Source organism: Dipodomys merriami, unplaced genomic scaffold (genome assembly GCF_024711535.1).
Source record: "Dipodomys merriami isolate MVZ:Mamm:240054 unplaced genomic scaffold, mDipMer1.0.p SCAF_25, whole genome shotgun sequence".
Classification (NCBI taxonomy): Eukaryota; Metazoa; Chordata; class Mammalia; order Rodentia; family Heteromyidae; genus Dipodomys; species Dipodomys merriami.
Genome location: NW_027203937.1, coordinates 9,115,959 through 9,131,041, shown reverse-complemented (window position 1 = coordinate 9,131,041; position 15,083 = coordinate 9,115,959). Strand labels below are relative to the sequence as shown.

Below are 15,083 nucleotides of genomic sequence, written 5' to 3'. Positions count from 1 at the left end.
CTTGGCATAACAGTATTCTTAATATGGGAGGACTGTGAGCTAACTTTGTTGTGAGCTAATATTTTAGAAGGAAATGGTTTGGGTCAGTTGTCCCTTGGGCCAAACATAGCTGATTGTTTAAGTCAAATGGAGTCACAATATTTTGTCTTGAGTTATGAAAATGAAAACAGGAGCAGGTTCAGAAATCCATGTTGTGGACAACAATGTGCAGTCTGACGAGTACAGCCATTTGGTAAAGTGTGAGGAGAATAAGGAAGTGTTACCACACTGATAGAAATCTCTCAGGGATCTGTTGGTTTCCCCTTTATCAACTTCCTATTTCCAGAGTTCTACAAGGTCATTCCTGGAATCCAATCACAGTTTGTGCCTGGAGCAACTTTTCTCACATTCAGTCTATCACATGACAGGCTCGACCAACAGAGAATGAGAACAGGTTTGCCTGGAACACACCAGCTGCTGGGAAGACCTGGCTATATGATCTCAGCTCCTCACAAAACTACTAGCTGATGGGTTTTGTTGGTCCCCAGACAAGTGTGGAGCTTAGGGATTAGGGTGCAGAAAAATTGGAAGGCGTAGGCCTGGCAAGATAGGCTGAGCTACCTACAAAGAAGCTGCAGGAGAGGAGAAACCTCACCCTTTGGCAGCTACTTCTGTCTTTCTTTCTTTCTTTCTTTCTTTCTTTGTTTTTCCTTGCTTTACCCCTCTCTAATCCTCTTTCCCTTCCCTTCCCTTTCCCTGCCCTCCCTTCCCTTCCCATCCCTTCTCTTCCAATGCCTTCCCCTCCCTTCACTTCACTTCCTCTCTCCTATCCTCCCTTTCTCTCCCATCCCTTCCTCACCTCTAATTGTCATTTCCCTTCTTCCTTCCTCTCCCTTTCTATTTGCACACAATGACTCCCAAGTCTGTGTGTGAGAACAATTACAATGTGAAGGACACCACTGGATCCTATAATATTCAGAGCATTAATTTCTCTTACCTGGTCAGAGATTTCTAATGAGGGGTGAAAAGATAGGGAAGTCTGAAAGGACTCCCAGATATTTGCATAACACAACTGCAAATCATAGCACTTGCTGAAGCAGTAATGAAAGACAGCCAAAGCTCCTCTGGGGATCTTTTGAGTTTGTTCACATCAGTAGGAAACCAAAGGGAGAGGTCAGTAGACAGCATGGTATGATGGACTTCAAGAAAGAAGTGAACTGGGCATAAAATATGGAAATAATTACAAGACACAGTGGTCAGAACCATGAGAGGGAAGGTGACAGTCCGGAAACCTGGGATACTCCCACAAATACTGAAAACTCGACACATGAGGTAAATCAGTATATACTGCAGGAAACATGTAATGGAGACTTCTACGGATGGAATTCTTAATATGCGAGGTCTGTGAGCTGACTGTGTGGTGAGCTAATATTTTAGAAGGAAATGGTTTGGTCAGTTGTCCCTTGGGCCAAACATACCTTATTGTTTAACTCAAATGGAGTCACAATATTTTGTCTTGAGTCATGAAAATGAAAACAGGACCAGATTCAGAAAGCCATTTTGTGGACAACAATTTGCAGTGACTGACAAGTACTGCCATTTGGTGGAGTGTGAGGAGAAGAAGGAAGTGTGAGCACACTGATAGAAATCTCTCAGGGATCTGCTAGGTTTCCCTTTTCTTCAACTTCCTATTTTAAGAGTTCTACGAGGTCATTCATGGAATCCAAGCCCCGTTTGTGCCTGGAGCAACTTTTCTCACATTCAGTCTATCACATGACAGGCTCGACCCATAGAGAATGAAAACATTTTGCCTGGAACACACCTGTTACTGGAAAGACCTGGCTCTTTGATCTCAGCTGCCCTCAAAACTAGAAACTGATGGGTTTTCTTGGTCCCCAGACAAGGGTGGAGCTTAGGGATTAGGGCAAAGAAAAATTGGAAGGAGTAGGCGTGGCAAGAGAGGCTGGGCTACTTACAGAAGAAGCTGCAGGAGAGGAGAAACCTCACCCTTTGGCAGCTACTTCTGAGCAGGAAGCCAGCATTTGGTCCTGATTTCCAGAGGGACACTGCAACCGATTGCTCCTGGAGGAATGGAGACCACAGAACGGAAATGCCAACGTTCTTCCCGGCCACCTGGGAAACATGCCCCGCTTCAGAAGCATGTGCCTCCTTTCCAGACAGCACTGGCTCCCAGACAGCACATGGGTCTGAGTTGGAAGAAACGTTCCCCGGTTGGTGCCGGCCTCCAGAACACAGGGAACACTTGCTACCTGAACGCCACGCTGCAGTGTCTGACCCACACAGGCCCACTTGCCAGTCACATGCTGCGCCGGATGCCTTGCCACCAGAAAACCTGCATGATGCGTGTGATGCAAGCTCACGTGAGGAGGGCTTTCCAGCGCTCTGGGGACATCATTCAGCCGTCGGATGCCCTGGGTGCCGGCTTCCACACGCACAAGCAGGAAGATGCCCATGAGTTTCTCCTGTTCCTCTTGGATGCTATGCAGAAATGCCAAGCATGTGGCCCTGAGGCCTTTGAGCTTCCAGCTCAGGAGCAAAGCCTGATCCGGGAAATCTTTGGAGGCTACTGGAGGTCTCGAATCGAGTGTCTGCAGTGCCATAGCATTTCAGACACCTTGGAGCCTTTTCTGGACATCACGCTGGAGGTCGCAGGAGCTCACAGTGTTGCCCAAGCGTTGGGAAGACTGGTAAAGCCGGAAGAGCTGAGTGGGGAAGACGCCTATCATTGTGCGGCTTGTCTGCACAAAGTGTCCGCTTCCAAGACCTTGACTCTGCAAAGTGCCTCAAAGGTCCTCATCCTCGTCCTGAAGAGATTTTCTTCCTGGACAGGGGACAAGGTTGACAAGGAAGTGCACTTTCCTGAGAGTCTTGATATGCAACCCTACATGTCTCAGCACACTGAGGGACCGCTGCTGTATGACCTCTATGCTGTGCTGGTTCATGCGGGGTCCAGCAGTCACACTGGACATTATTTCTCTTACATCAAAGCTGGCAATGGCCAGTGGTATAAAATGGATGACACTAAGGTGACCACCTGTGATGCTTCATCTGCATTGAGTCAGCGTGCTTACATCCTCTTTTATAGCCAGAAGAGCACTGATGGCGAGAGACACCCTGAGGATGTGTTCATCGGCAGGGACTCAGTAGATAACCAGGCAGAAGAAAAGGAGGGAAGAACACCCCAACCAGACAGGAACAAGCACTCTCCTCTGACACTTGTGGAGCCACAGCCAGATGTGCCAAGTACAGTGCTGAAAGAAATCTCCCTAGACCAATGGAAATTCTTCCAGGACCAAAACCGCCCAAAGTCTCAGTTACAACTCAGGAAAGTAGAGTTCACACAAGATGCCAATCTGGTCGTGATTCACCCCTCCAAACACACGGATGAGATGAGAAGAGAAAATCATGCTGATAAGGAAAATTCCTCACCCAAAACCTGTTGCCAGAACACAACAGGTCAGATCTCCAGAAATCAGAGCCAACAGCCTTGTGAGCACACCAGGGCCCGATCTCACAAGAGAAGGAACAAGCAAGGAAAGCAAGGAAAGAAGCCTCTGTTGGTGTACTCATAACCTCCTTGAGTTGTCACATTGGGTGTTGGTTCTGCCTCTTGATCTGTGGAGTCTGGCACTCCCCGGAGATTTTTACCTCAACAATAGTGGTGTATGACTGGAACCACAGATGCACATCAGGAATTTTCTGTGTCATTGGAGATGAGAAGCCAACGAACATGCATGTCCCTGCTGTCTTCAAAGGGCCTTCCTCGGATCTCAACCTCCTGTGTAGCTTGGGTTACAGGCCTGAGACACAGGGCCCTGCCAGGATCTCAGGTGACCAAGTTTGTTTGTGCCCTATTGCAGAGTACAAAACCTGAAAAGTTGGGGACAATAAATTCCTGTGAATCGCATTAAATCAATTACATATCTTGTGTTCTATATCTCTGAACTTGTGACAACCAGAGATGAAATGTAAAAGTGAAGGATGAATGTGATAAAAAATGGTAATTGTAAGTACAAGTTGTCTTGTCCAAAATGAGCTTTACTATGTCAGTGCGGGGGAGGGGGGTTTGGAGGGGAAGGATTGGAATTGGGATTGGGATTGGGAGAGGGGAGGTTGGGAAGGGATGTGAAGGGTAAACGAAGGAGGAGGCTGCAATGCTTGGTAAGAAATGTATGCATTATACTGCCCATGTAATTGTAACCCCTCTGTACAGTATGTTCACAAAAAACTAAAATAAAATTAAAAAAAATGGTAATTGTGTAGAAACAACCATGTGCAAACGGGCAAATTGTATTGTAACTGCTCTGAATCTCTGGAGAACTTCACATCGGAGGGTAGGAGAGAACTCTGTGTGATCAGTAGTACCGGTGAAAATCTACTGTGACAGTGTTTCAGAAGCTTTGAAAGTGAAAGGAATCCATCCCTGCAACCCTGAAAATGCTCCTGATGGAGCACAAGACCCTGCTGACTCTCCGCTCTGAACTGCTCTATGGTTTGCATGTTTGGGCCACTGCTGGTGGATCCATGGACATTAACTTTGTGATCTCACTGAAAGCAGTTTTCTGCCATTCTTGGGAAGAACGCTGTGTTATTGCTGGATTGATAGTGTGGGATAATATACATAGTACCATCATGGATGGAACTAACTAAATAAATAAATAAAGTGAAATGCCAAGTCATAACTACCTTGTATGTGTAGATATTGGGATGTGAACTCAGAATGTGGACACTGTTCCTTTGTTCTTTTGCTCTAGGCTAGCATGCTGCCTCTTGAGGCAGAGCTCCAATGTCCAATTTTAGGTAGTTAATTGAAGATCAAAGTCACTTAGACTTCCTGTCTGGCCTGGCTTTGAACAGAGATGCTGAGATGTCAGCCTCCTGAACAGTTAGAATTCCAGGGAGGAGCCACCAGTTCCCTAGAAGATTAGGACCATATCAGTCCACCAGTATTTTTTTCTTTTTTTTTTCCAATATCTGAGCCAGCCTAATGCCCACAACCTGAGTATTCAAACAGTGTTTTACTGAGCTTAATTCTGTATGTGGTCCAGTATTTTTGTTGCCTTCCAGTTGTTCTAGAAAGGGGTTTCAACATGTCAATGTATGTGTGTACTGCCTGTCAAATAAAAGTCTACAATACATTCTGTGGTTGTGTGGAAGATTGTGTGACCCCTTCTTGTACTCATTCCCTTTTTACTCTACTTCTCATGGTGAGTTGGTTTGACAGGTATTTTTATATACAAAGGAGATGACAGATATTCCCAAAGGTTAATTTAGGCCCAATATCCTAGAGGGACTGGGTGATCTCAAGATCAAATACATTTCTCCCTGCTTCTATGTTCTTTACTGATGTAAGCCTCAAGAGGAGAAGCTAAGTCATTCTTCTACCTCTCTCATTGAGTGTGTTGGGAGGGAGGGTGGGGTGGACAGGCCTGCACACTGGACATAGACCTTGAACTCAGGACTGTCCTTTTGCAAAGGATAGTCCTCTACCATTTCTTACTTTTTTTCTTTCTTTCTTCTCTTTTCTTTTTTCTTACTTTGCTTTTTCTTTAGGTCTCTCTGTCTTTCTTTCTGTCTTTTTTCTTTGTTTTTCCTGGCTTTCCCCCTCTCTAATCCTCTTTCCCTTCCCTTCCCTTTTCCTCCCCTCCCTTCCCTTCCCCTGCCTTCTCTTCCAATACCTTCCCCTCCTTTCACTTCATTTCTCCTCTCTTTCCCTCCCTGTCTCTCCCCTCCCTTTCTCTCCTCTGATTGGCATTTCCTTTCTTCCCTCCTCTCCCTTTCTATTTGCACACAATGACTCCCAAGTCTGTGTGTGAGAACAATTACAATGTGAAAGACACGACTGGATCCTATAATATTCAGAGCATTAATTTCTCTAACCTGGTCAGCGATTACTGATGAGGTGTGAAAAGATAGGCAACTCCCAGATATTTGCATAACACAACTGCAAATCATAGCACTTGCTGAAGCAGTAATGAAGGACATCCAAAGCTCCATTGGGGATCTTTTGAGTTTGTTGAAATCAGTAGGAAACCAAAGGGAGAGGTCAGTAGACAGCATATTATGATGGACTTCAAGAAAGAACTGAACTGGGCATAAAATATGGAAATAATTACAAGACACAGTGGTCAGAACCATGACAGGGAAAGTGACAGGCCGAAATCCTAGGATACTCCCACAAATACTGAAAAATGGACTCATGAGGTAAAACAGTATATAATGCAGGAAGCATGTAATGAAGATTTCTATGGATGGCATTGAAATGTTAACGTTTGAGGCAGTGACCACTTGTGGCTTCTTCCTGTCTAGCAAAACAACATGTGGTGGTAATCAAAACACCTGGTTGATTCTTTGCCTATGAAAGACTTGCAAATTCTTAGTTAGGGGCTTTCCTCCTAGGCTCTGCTGTGACCGAGTGTAGGAAGAGGCCTGAGCTGCAGCCCGTTTAAATGAAACAGTTCTAGAGTCTGACTCTAGGTGGTCTTCTTGAGGGGGGTCCTGCGACTTTGGCATAACATATAAGTGGGGGCTCGTCCGAGATACCCCCAAAGAGCCCCGAGATCTCAGACTCCAAAGGTAAAACAGCACTGTCTTTGTTAATTTCTCTTGCCCTGTTGTTTGTCTGCTTTACTTTTGCTTTCCTTTGTGAGGACGGCCACTCCAATTCATCAAAACGGTCTCACTTACAGGCCAACCCTGGAGGAACTGGGAGAGCTCCCAGATCCTCTTGTAGGACGGGTATAACCTTACTGTGTGGGGCTGGGGTCCTTGGAATCCCTCCCTGTGGGGTAGGGGGGTTGGAGGGGCGGAGATCCTTGGAACCACGCCCATGTGAATTTTGGGGCGGAGATAGGTTCCGTGTTGGGACGGAACTGACCAAGAGGGCCTCCTAACCGAGGGACTCATCAAAGAAAGAGAACTATAGACCCATTACTTTGATGAACATTGATGCAAAACTTCTCAACAAAATTTTGGCCAACCGACTTCAACAATTCAGCCAAAAAATCATACACCACGATCAAACAGGATTCATTTCAGGGATGCAAAGCTGGTTCAATATACGCAAATCAATTAATATTATTCATCACACATCAACAGGAGCGAAGATAAGAACCACATGGTTATCTCAATAGATGCAGAAAAAGCATTCGACAAGATCCAACACCCCTTTATGATGAAGGTTTTGGAAAAATTAGGAATCCATGGAACATTCCATACAATAAAGGCTGTATAAGACAAACCTACAGCCAGCATTATGTTTAATGGTGAAAAACTAAAGCCATTTCCTCTTAAATCAGGAACAAGACAAGGATGTCCACTCTCTCCATTTCTCTTCAGTCTAGTATTAGAATGCTTAGCTACAGCAATAAGACAAGATGCAAACATAAAGGGGATCCAAATAGGGAAGGAAGAAATAAAACTCTCCCTCTTTGCAGATGACATGATCTTGTATTTAAAGAATCCCATAGACTCCACTCCCAAATTACTCAAGCTGATTCAAAACTTTGGCAAAGTAGCAGGGTATAAAATTAACCCCCCAATATCAATGGCTTTTCTGTATGCCAACAATGAGAAAAGTGTGGCTGAAATTAGGAAAGTAACTCCATTTGTAATAGCCCCACAAAAAATAAAATACCTAGGAATTAACTTAACCAAAGAAGTGAAGGACCTCTATGATGAAAACATTAAAATCTTGAAAAAGGAAATCAACACAGAACTTAGAAAATGGCAAAACCTCCCATGGTCCTGAATTGGAAAGATTAACATCATGAAAAAGGCAAAACTTCCCAAGGCTATCTAAAAATTCAATGCGTACCTATCAAAATTCCAACCTCATTCTTCAAGGAAATAGAAGAGGCAATCCAAAAATTCATATGGAACAATAAAAGACCCCGAATAGCAAAAATGCTCCTCAACGGAAAGAACACTGCTGGTGGAACATCAAGACCAGATTTCAAACTCTACTATAAAGCCATAGTAATCAAAACAGCTTGGTACTGGCGTGAGAACAGACCTCAGGACCAATGGAATAGAATTGAAAACCCAGAAATGAACCTACAGATCTATAGCCAACTAATCTTCGATAAGGGAGCTAAAATAATAGAATGGAAGAAAGACAGCCTCTTCAATAAATGGTTATGGCAAAATTAGTTAACTACTTGTAGAAAACTAAAGCTAGATCCTTATATATCACCCTGCACCAGAATCAACTCCAAATGGATCAAAGACCTCGGAGTCAAAGCAGACACTCTGAAAACATTACAGGATGGAATAGGAGAACCCCTAGGCCTCCTTGGGTCAGGCCAAAATTTTCTGAATAGAGACACGGAAACACAACAAATCAAAGAAAGGTTGGACAAATGGGATTGCATGAAGTTGCAGAGCTTCTGCATGGCAAACGACATAGCTAGCAAGATCAATAGAAAGCCCACAGATTGGGAGAAGGTCTTCACTAGCCATACAATGGTCAAGGATCTCATATCTAAAATATAATTGGAACTCAAAATATTAAATCCCCCAACAACAAATCCTCAAAGAAACAACTGCCCAATAAATAAGTGGGCTAAAGACTTGAAGAGAAATTTTTCTGAAGAAGAAAGAAGGATGGCCAATAGACACATGAAGAAAGGCTCAACCTCCCTAGCCATAAAAGAAATGCAAATCAAAACAACATTGAGATACCACCTCACCCCAGTTAGAATGGCTATAATCAGGAACTCTGACAACAGCAGATGCTGGAGAGGATGTGGACAGAAGGGAACCTTACTTCATTGTTGGTGGGAGTATAAACTTGTTCAACCACTTTGGAAAGCAGTATGGAGGTTCCTCAAAAGACTTCACATAGAGCTCCCCGATGACCCAGCAATCCCACTTTGGGGCATTTACCCAAATGTTTACAAACAAGACCACCCTCAAGCTACCAGCACAGCTATGTTTATTGCAGTATTATTTACCATAGCTAAGATACGGAACCAACCCAGATGCCCCTCAGTAGACGAATGGATCAAGAAAATGTGGTATATATACACAATGGAATTCTATGCCTCCATCAGAAAGAATGACATTTCCCCATTTGTTAGGAAATGGAAAGGCTTGGAAAAATTATATTAAGTGAAGTAAGCCAAGCCCAAAGAAACATAGGTCCCATGGTTTCCCTTATTTGCAATATCTAGGATAGGGATGAGTCAAGCAGGAAAGGTCAGATAATGTGATGTTAGGAAAATGAACCCTTAGATATGTATTTAAATGTTTTTTTCTTTCATGCATTTGTTTTTAACACATTTATAAAATTATTTCTTTGTAGTTTTGTATGTCCCTCCCCCACAGTATAACCCCCGCTTTCACTATATTTGATGTTGGTATAATTTGTGAAGGAGATGGGGAAAAACAAGTCATTTAAGGATACAGGTGGACCCGATGCAACTATGAGAAGTACAAGTTGTCATGTCAAAAACGAACTTTACAACATTGGTGCCCGGTGGGGGGGGGGGGGGGCTGGTAAGGGATGGGAAGGGTAAGCAAAGGAGGAGGCTGCAATGCTTGATAAGAAATGTACTCATTATCTTGCCCATGTAATTGTAACCCCTCTGTACAGTATGTTCACAAAAATAAAAATTAAAATTAAAAAAAAAAAGAAAATAACTTTACTAATTAGCTACGGCAACTTTTCTAATATTTGTACCTACACATCAGGGGCCCATGTGAGTCAAAAGTTTGAGACATAAGTGTGTTGGAAGATATCCAACTTCCTTCAATACAGCGCCTTTTTTCATGGGAAAAAAAAAAAAAGAAGGTCCTGGAAGAAATCCTACCCAGGTATGGCTTTCTATCCCCCATCGGGTCCGACAAATTACCGGCGTTTCTCTCAAAAGAAAGTCAGGGAATAGCCACGGCATTGGGGACGGATTGGAAATTGCACTGTGCTTATAGACCCCAGAGTTCAGGTCAGGTATGAATCAGACTCTAAAAGAGACCTTAACTAAATTGGCCTTGGAGACTGTTGCAGACTGGGTATCGATCCTTCCTTTTGCCTTGTTTAGAATAAGAAATTCACCCTATGGGCTTGGCTTGAATTGCTTGCTGATTTGGATGATACTGAAATTCTGTGTAAGCTTGACTATTTACAGCTGGTGCATAAGAGTATGTGGCCCCAGCTTAGAGCATTACATGATTCTGCTTCTATTCCTACCCCCCATCTGTTTAAACCAGGGGACTGGGTGTTTGTTCGAAGGCACAACTTGGGATCTCTGGAACCACGGTGGAAGGGACCTTACATTGGTGCTACTGGCTACACCCACTGCCCTTAAGGTGGATGGCATTGCTGCTTGGATCCACTGATCCCATGCCAGACCAGCTGACCCCTTTGTCCTGGATGACCATGGGGAAAGCTGGGAAGTCTCCAAGCATCCTACCTAAACTCTGCATATGCCTCAAGAAAAGAAAAGTGAACTGATTGTTATTGGTTTTGTTGTTTAAAAGTATGGCTAAAGTCAGAGAGAGACTATACCCATTGAAGATGGAGAGCTGTTGGAGTCTAGTTTTGGGCCAGAGCCACAAGATTGTGGCTCAGGACCATAAGTCAAGCGGGGGAATGAAAGGTGAAATTTTGAGGCAGTGAACACTTGTTGCTTGTTTCTGTCTAGCAAAGCAATACGTGGTGGTAATCAAAACACCTGGTTGATTGTGTGCCTATAAAAGACATGCAAATCATTAGCTGGAGCTCTCCTCCTAGGCTCTGCTGTGCCGGAGTGTAGGACAAGGACCGAGCTGCAGCCCGTTTAAATGAACCAGCCGGAGAGTCTGACTCTCGGTGGTCTCCTTGGGGGACGGTGGGGGTCCTGCGACCTTGGCATAACAGTATTCTTAATATGGGAGGACTGTGAGCTAACTTTGTTGTGAGCTAATATTTTAGAAGGAAATGGTTTGGGTCAGTTGTCCCTTGGGCCAAACATAGCTGATTGTTTAAGTCAAATGGAGTCACAATATTTTGTCTTGAGTTATGAAAATGAAAACAGGAGCAGGTTCAGAAATCCATGTTGTGGACAACAATGTGCAGTCTGACGAGTACAGCCATTTGGTAAAGTGTGAGGAGAATAAGGAAGTCTTACCACACTGATAGAAATCTCTCAGGGATCTGTTGGTTTCCCCTTTATCAACTTCCTATTTCCAGAGTTCTACAAGGTCATTCCTGGAATCCAATCACAGTTTGTGCCTGGAGCAACTTTTCTCACATTCAGTCTATCACATGACAGGCTCGACCAACAGAGAATGAGAACAGGTTTGCCTGGAACACACCAGCTGCTGGGAAGACCTGGCTATATGATCTCAGCTCCTCACAAAACTACTAGCTGATGGGTTTTGTTGGTCCCCAGACAAGTGTGGAGCTTAGGGATTAGGGTGCAGAAAAATTGGAAGGCGTAGGCCTGGCAAGATAGGCTGAGCTACCTACAAAGAAGCTGCAGGAGAGGAGAAACCTCACCCTTTGGCAGCTACTTCTGTCTTTCTTTCTTTCTTTCTTTCTTTCTTTGTTTTTCCTTGCTTTACCCCTCTCTAATCCTCTTTCCCTTCCCTTCCCTTTCCCTGCCCTCCCTTCCCTTCCCATCCCTTCTCTTCCAATGCCTTCCCCTCCCTTCACTTCACTTCCTCTCTCCTTCCCTCCCTTTCTCTCCCATCCCTTCCTCACCTCTAATTGTCATTTCCCTTCTTCCTTCCTCTCCCTTTCTATTTGCACACAATGACTCCCAAGTCTGTGTGTGAGAACAATTACAATGTGAAGGACACCACTGGATCCTATAATATTCAGAGCATTAATTTCTCTTACCTGGTCAGAGATTTCTAATGAGGGGTGAAAAGATAGGGAAGTCTGAAAGGACTCCCAGATATTTGCATAACACAACTGCAAATCATAGCACTTGCTGAAGCAGTAATGAAAGACAGCCAAAGCTCCTCTGGGGATCTTTTGAGTTTGTTCACATCAGTAGGAAACCAAAGGGAGAGGTCAGTAGACAGCATGGTATGATGGACTTCAAGAAAGAAGTGAACTGGGCATAAAATATGGAAATAATTACAAGACACAGTGGTCAGAACCATGAGAGGGAAGGTGACAGTCCGGAAACCTGGGATACTCCCACAAATACTGAAAACTCGACACATGAGGTAAATCAGTATATACTGCAGGAAACATGTAATGGAGACTTCTACGGATGGAATTCTTAATATGCGAGGTCTGTGAGCTGACTGTGTGGTGAGCTAATATTTTAGAAGGAAATGGTTTGGTCAGTTGTCCCTTGGGCCAAACATACCTTATTGTTTAACTCAAATGGAGTCACAATATTTTGTCTTGAGTCATGAAAATGAAAACAGGACCAGATTCAGAAAGCCATTTTGTGGACAACAATTTGCAGTGACTGACAAGTACTGCCATTTGGTGGAGTGTGAGGAGAAGAAGGAAGTGTGAGCACACTGATAGAAATCTCTCAGGGATCTGCTAGGTTTCCCTTTTCTTCAACTTCCTATTTTAAGAGTTCTACGAGGTCATTCATGGAATCCAAGCCCCGTTTGTGCCTGGAGCAACTTTTCTCACATTCAGTCTATCACATGACAGGCTCGACCCATAGAGAATGAAAACATTTTGCCTGGAACACACCTGTTACTGGAAAGACCTGGCTCTTTGATCTCAGCTGCCCTCAAAACTAGAAACTGATGGGTTTTCTTGGTCCCCAGACAAGGGTGGAGCTTAGGGATTAGGGCAAAGAAAAATTGGAAGGAGTAGGCGTGGCAAGAGAGGCTGGGCTACTTACAGAAGAAGCTGCAGGAGAGGAGAAACCTCACCCTTTGGCAGCTACTTCTGAGCAGGAAGCCAGCATTTGGTCCTGATTTCCAGAGGGACACTGCAACCGATTGCTCCTGGAGGAATGGAGACCACAGAACGGAAATGCCAACGTTCTTCCCGGCCACCTGGGAAACATGCCCCGCTTCAGAAGCATGTGCCTCCTTTCCAGACAGCACTGGCTCCCAGACAGCACATGGGTCTGAGTTGGAAGAAACGTTCCCCGGTTGGTGCCGGCCTCCAGAACACAGGGAACACTTGCTACCTGAACGCCACGCTGCAGTGTCTGACCCACACAGGCCCACTTGCCAGTCACATGCTGCGCCGGATGCCTTGCCACCAGAAAACCTGCATGATGCGTGTGATGCAAGCTCACGTGAGGAGGGCTTTCCAGCGCTCTGGGGACATCATTCAGCCGTCGGATGCCCTGGGTGCCGGCTTCCACACGCACAAGCAGGAAGATGCCCATGAGTTTCTCCTGTTCCTCTTGGATGCTATGCAGAAATGCCAAGCATGTGGCCCTGAGGCCTTTGAGCTTCCAGCTGAGGAGCAAAGCCTGATCCGGGAAATCTTTGGAGGCTACTGGAGGTCTCGAATCGAGTGTCTGCAGTGCCATAGCATTTCAGACACCTTGGAGCCTTTTCTGGACATCACGCTGGAGGTCGCAGGAGCTCACAGTGTTGCCCAAGCGTTGGGAAGACTGGTAAAGCCGGAAGAGCTGAGTGGGGAAGACGCCTATCATTGTGCGGCTTGTCTGCACAAAGTGTCCGCTTCCAAGACCTTGACTCTGCAAAGTGCCTCAAAGGTCCTCATCCTCGTCCTGAAGAGATTTTCTTCCTGGACAGGGGACAAGGTTGACAAGGAAGTGCACTTTCCTGAGAGTCTTGATATGCAACCCTACATGTCTCAGCACACTGAGGGACCGCTGCTGTATGACCTCTATGCTGTGCTGGTTCATGCGGGGTCCAGCAGTCACACTGGACATTATTTCTCTTACATCAAAGCTGGCAATGGCCAGTGGTATAAAATGGATGACACTAAGGTGACCACCTGTGATGCTTCATCTGCATTGAGTCAGCGTGCTTACATCCTCTTTTATAGCCAGAAGAGCACTGATGGCGAGAGACACCCTGAGGATGTGTTCATCGGCAGGGACTCAGTAGATAACCAGGCAGAAGAAAAGGAGGGAAGAACACCCCAACCAGACAGGAACAAGCACTCTCCTCTGACACTTGTGGAGCCACAGCCAGATGTGCCAAGTACAGTGCTGAAAGAAATCTCCCTAGACCAATGGAAATTCTTCCAGGACCAAAACCGCCCAAAGTCTCAGTTACAACTCAGGAAAGTAGAGTTCACACAAGATGCCAATCTGGTCGTGATTCACCCCTCCAAACACACGGATGAGATGAGAAGAGAAAATCATGCTGATAAGGAAAATTCCTCACCCAAAACCTGTTGCCAGAACACAACAGGTCAGATCTCCAGAAATCAGAGCCAACAGCCTTGTGAGCACACCAGGGCCCGATCTCACAAGAGAAGGAACAAGCAAGGAAAGCAAGGAAAGAAGCCTCTGTTGGTGTACTCATAACCTCCTTGAGTTGTCACATTGGGTGTTGGTTCTGCCTCTTGATCTGTGGAGTCTGGCACTCCCCGGAGATTTTTACCTCAACAATAGTGGTGTATGACTGGAACATCAGGAATTTTCTGTGTCATTGGAGATGAGAAGCCAACGAACATGCATGTCCCTGCTGGCTTCAAAGGGCCTTCCTCGGATCTCAACCTCCTGTGTAGCTTGGGTTACAGGCCTGAGACACAGGGCCCTGCCAGGATCTCAGGTGACCAAGTTTGTTTGTGCCCTATTGCAGAGTACAAAACCTGAAAAGTTGGGGACAATAAATTCCTGTGAATCGCATTAAATCAATTACATATCTTGTGTTCTATATCTCTGAACTTGTGACAACCAGAGATGAAATGTAAAAGTGAAGGATGAATGTGATAAAAAATGGTAATTGTAAGTACAAGTTGTCATGTCCAAAATGAGCTTTACTATGTCAGTGCGGGGGAGGGGGGTTTGGAGGGGAAGGATTGGAATTGGGATTGGGATTGGGAGAGGGGAGGTTGGGAAGGGATGTGAAGGGTAAACGAAGGAGGAGGCTGCAATGCTTGGTAAGAAATGTATGCATTATACTGCCCATGTAATTGTAACCCCTCTGTACAGTATGTTCACAAAAAACTAAAATAAAATTAAAAAAAA

At 44.9% G+C, this 15,083-nt stretch overlaps 2 protein-coding genes across 2 annotated transcripts; both read left to right on the top strand.

Moving 5' to 3' along the window:
- The first annotated feature begins 2,069 nt into the window (after positions 1-2,069).
- LOC138836562 (ubiquitin carboxyl-terminal hydrolase 17-like protein 6) lies at positions 2,070-3,572 on the top strand. The gene has a single exon (XM_070035342.1). The coding sequence runs from the start codon at positions 2,070-2,072 to the stop codon at positions 3,570-3,572; it is 1,503 nt and encodes a 500-aa protein (XP_069891443.1).
- A 9,342-nt stretch (positions 3,573-12,914) lies between these two features.
- On the top strand, positions 12,915-14,417 carry LOC138836561 (ubiquitin carboxyl-terminal hydrolase 17-like protein 6). The gene has a single exon (XM_070035341.1). It carries the CDS (start codon positions 12,915-12,917, stop codon positions 14,415-14,417), a length of 1,503 nt encoding a protein of 500 aa, XP_069891442.1.
- The last annotated feature ends 666 nt before the right edge of the window (positions 14,418-15,083 follow it).

Excerpts from the sequence above, each read along its gene's own strand:
- LOC138836561 (XM_070035341.1), top strand. The coding sequence starts at position 12,915 with ATGGAGACCACAGAACGGAAATGCCAACGTTCTTCCCGGCCACCTGGG.
- LOC138836562 (XM_070035342.1), top strand. The coding sequence starts at position 2,070 with ATGGAGACCACAGAACGGAAATGCCAACGTTCTTCCCGGCCACCTGGG.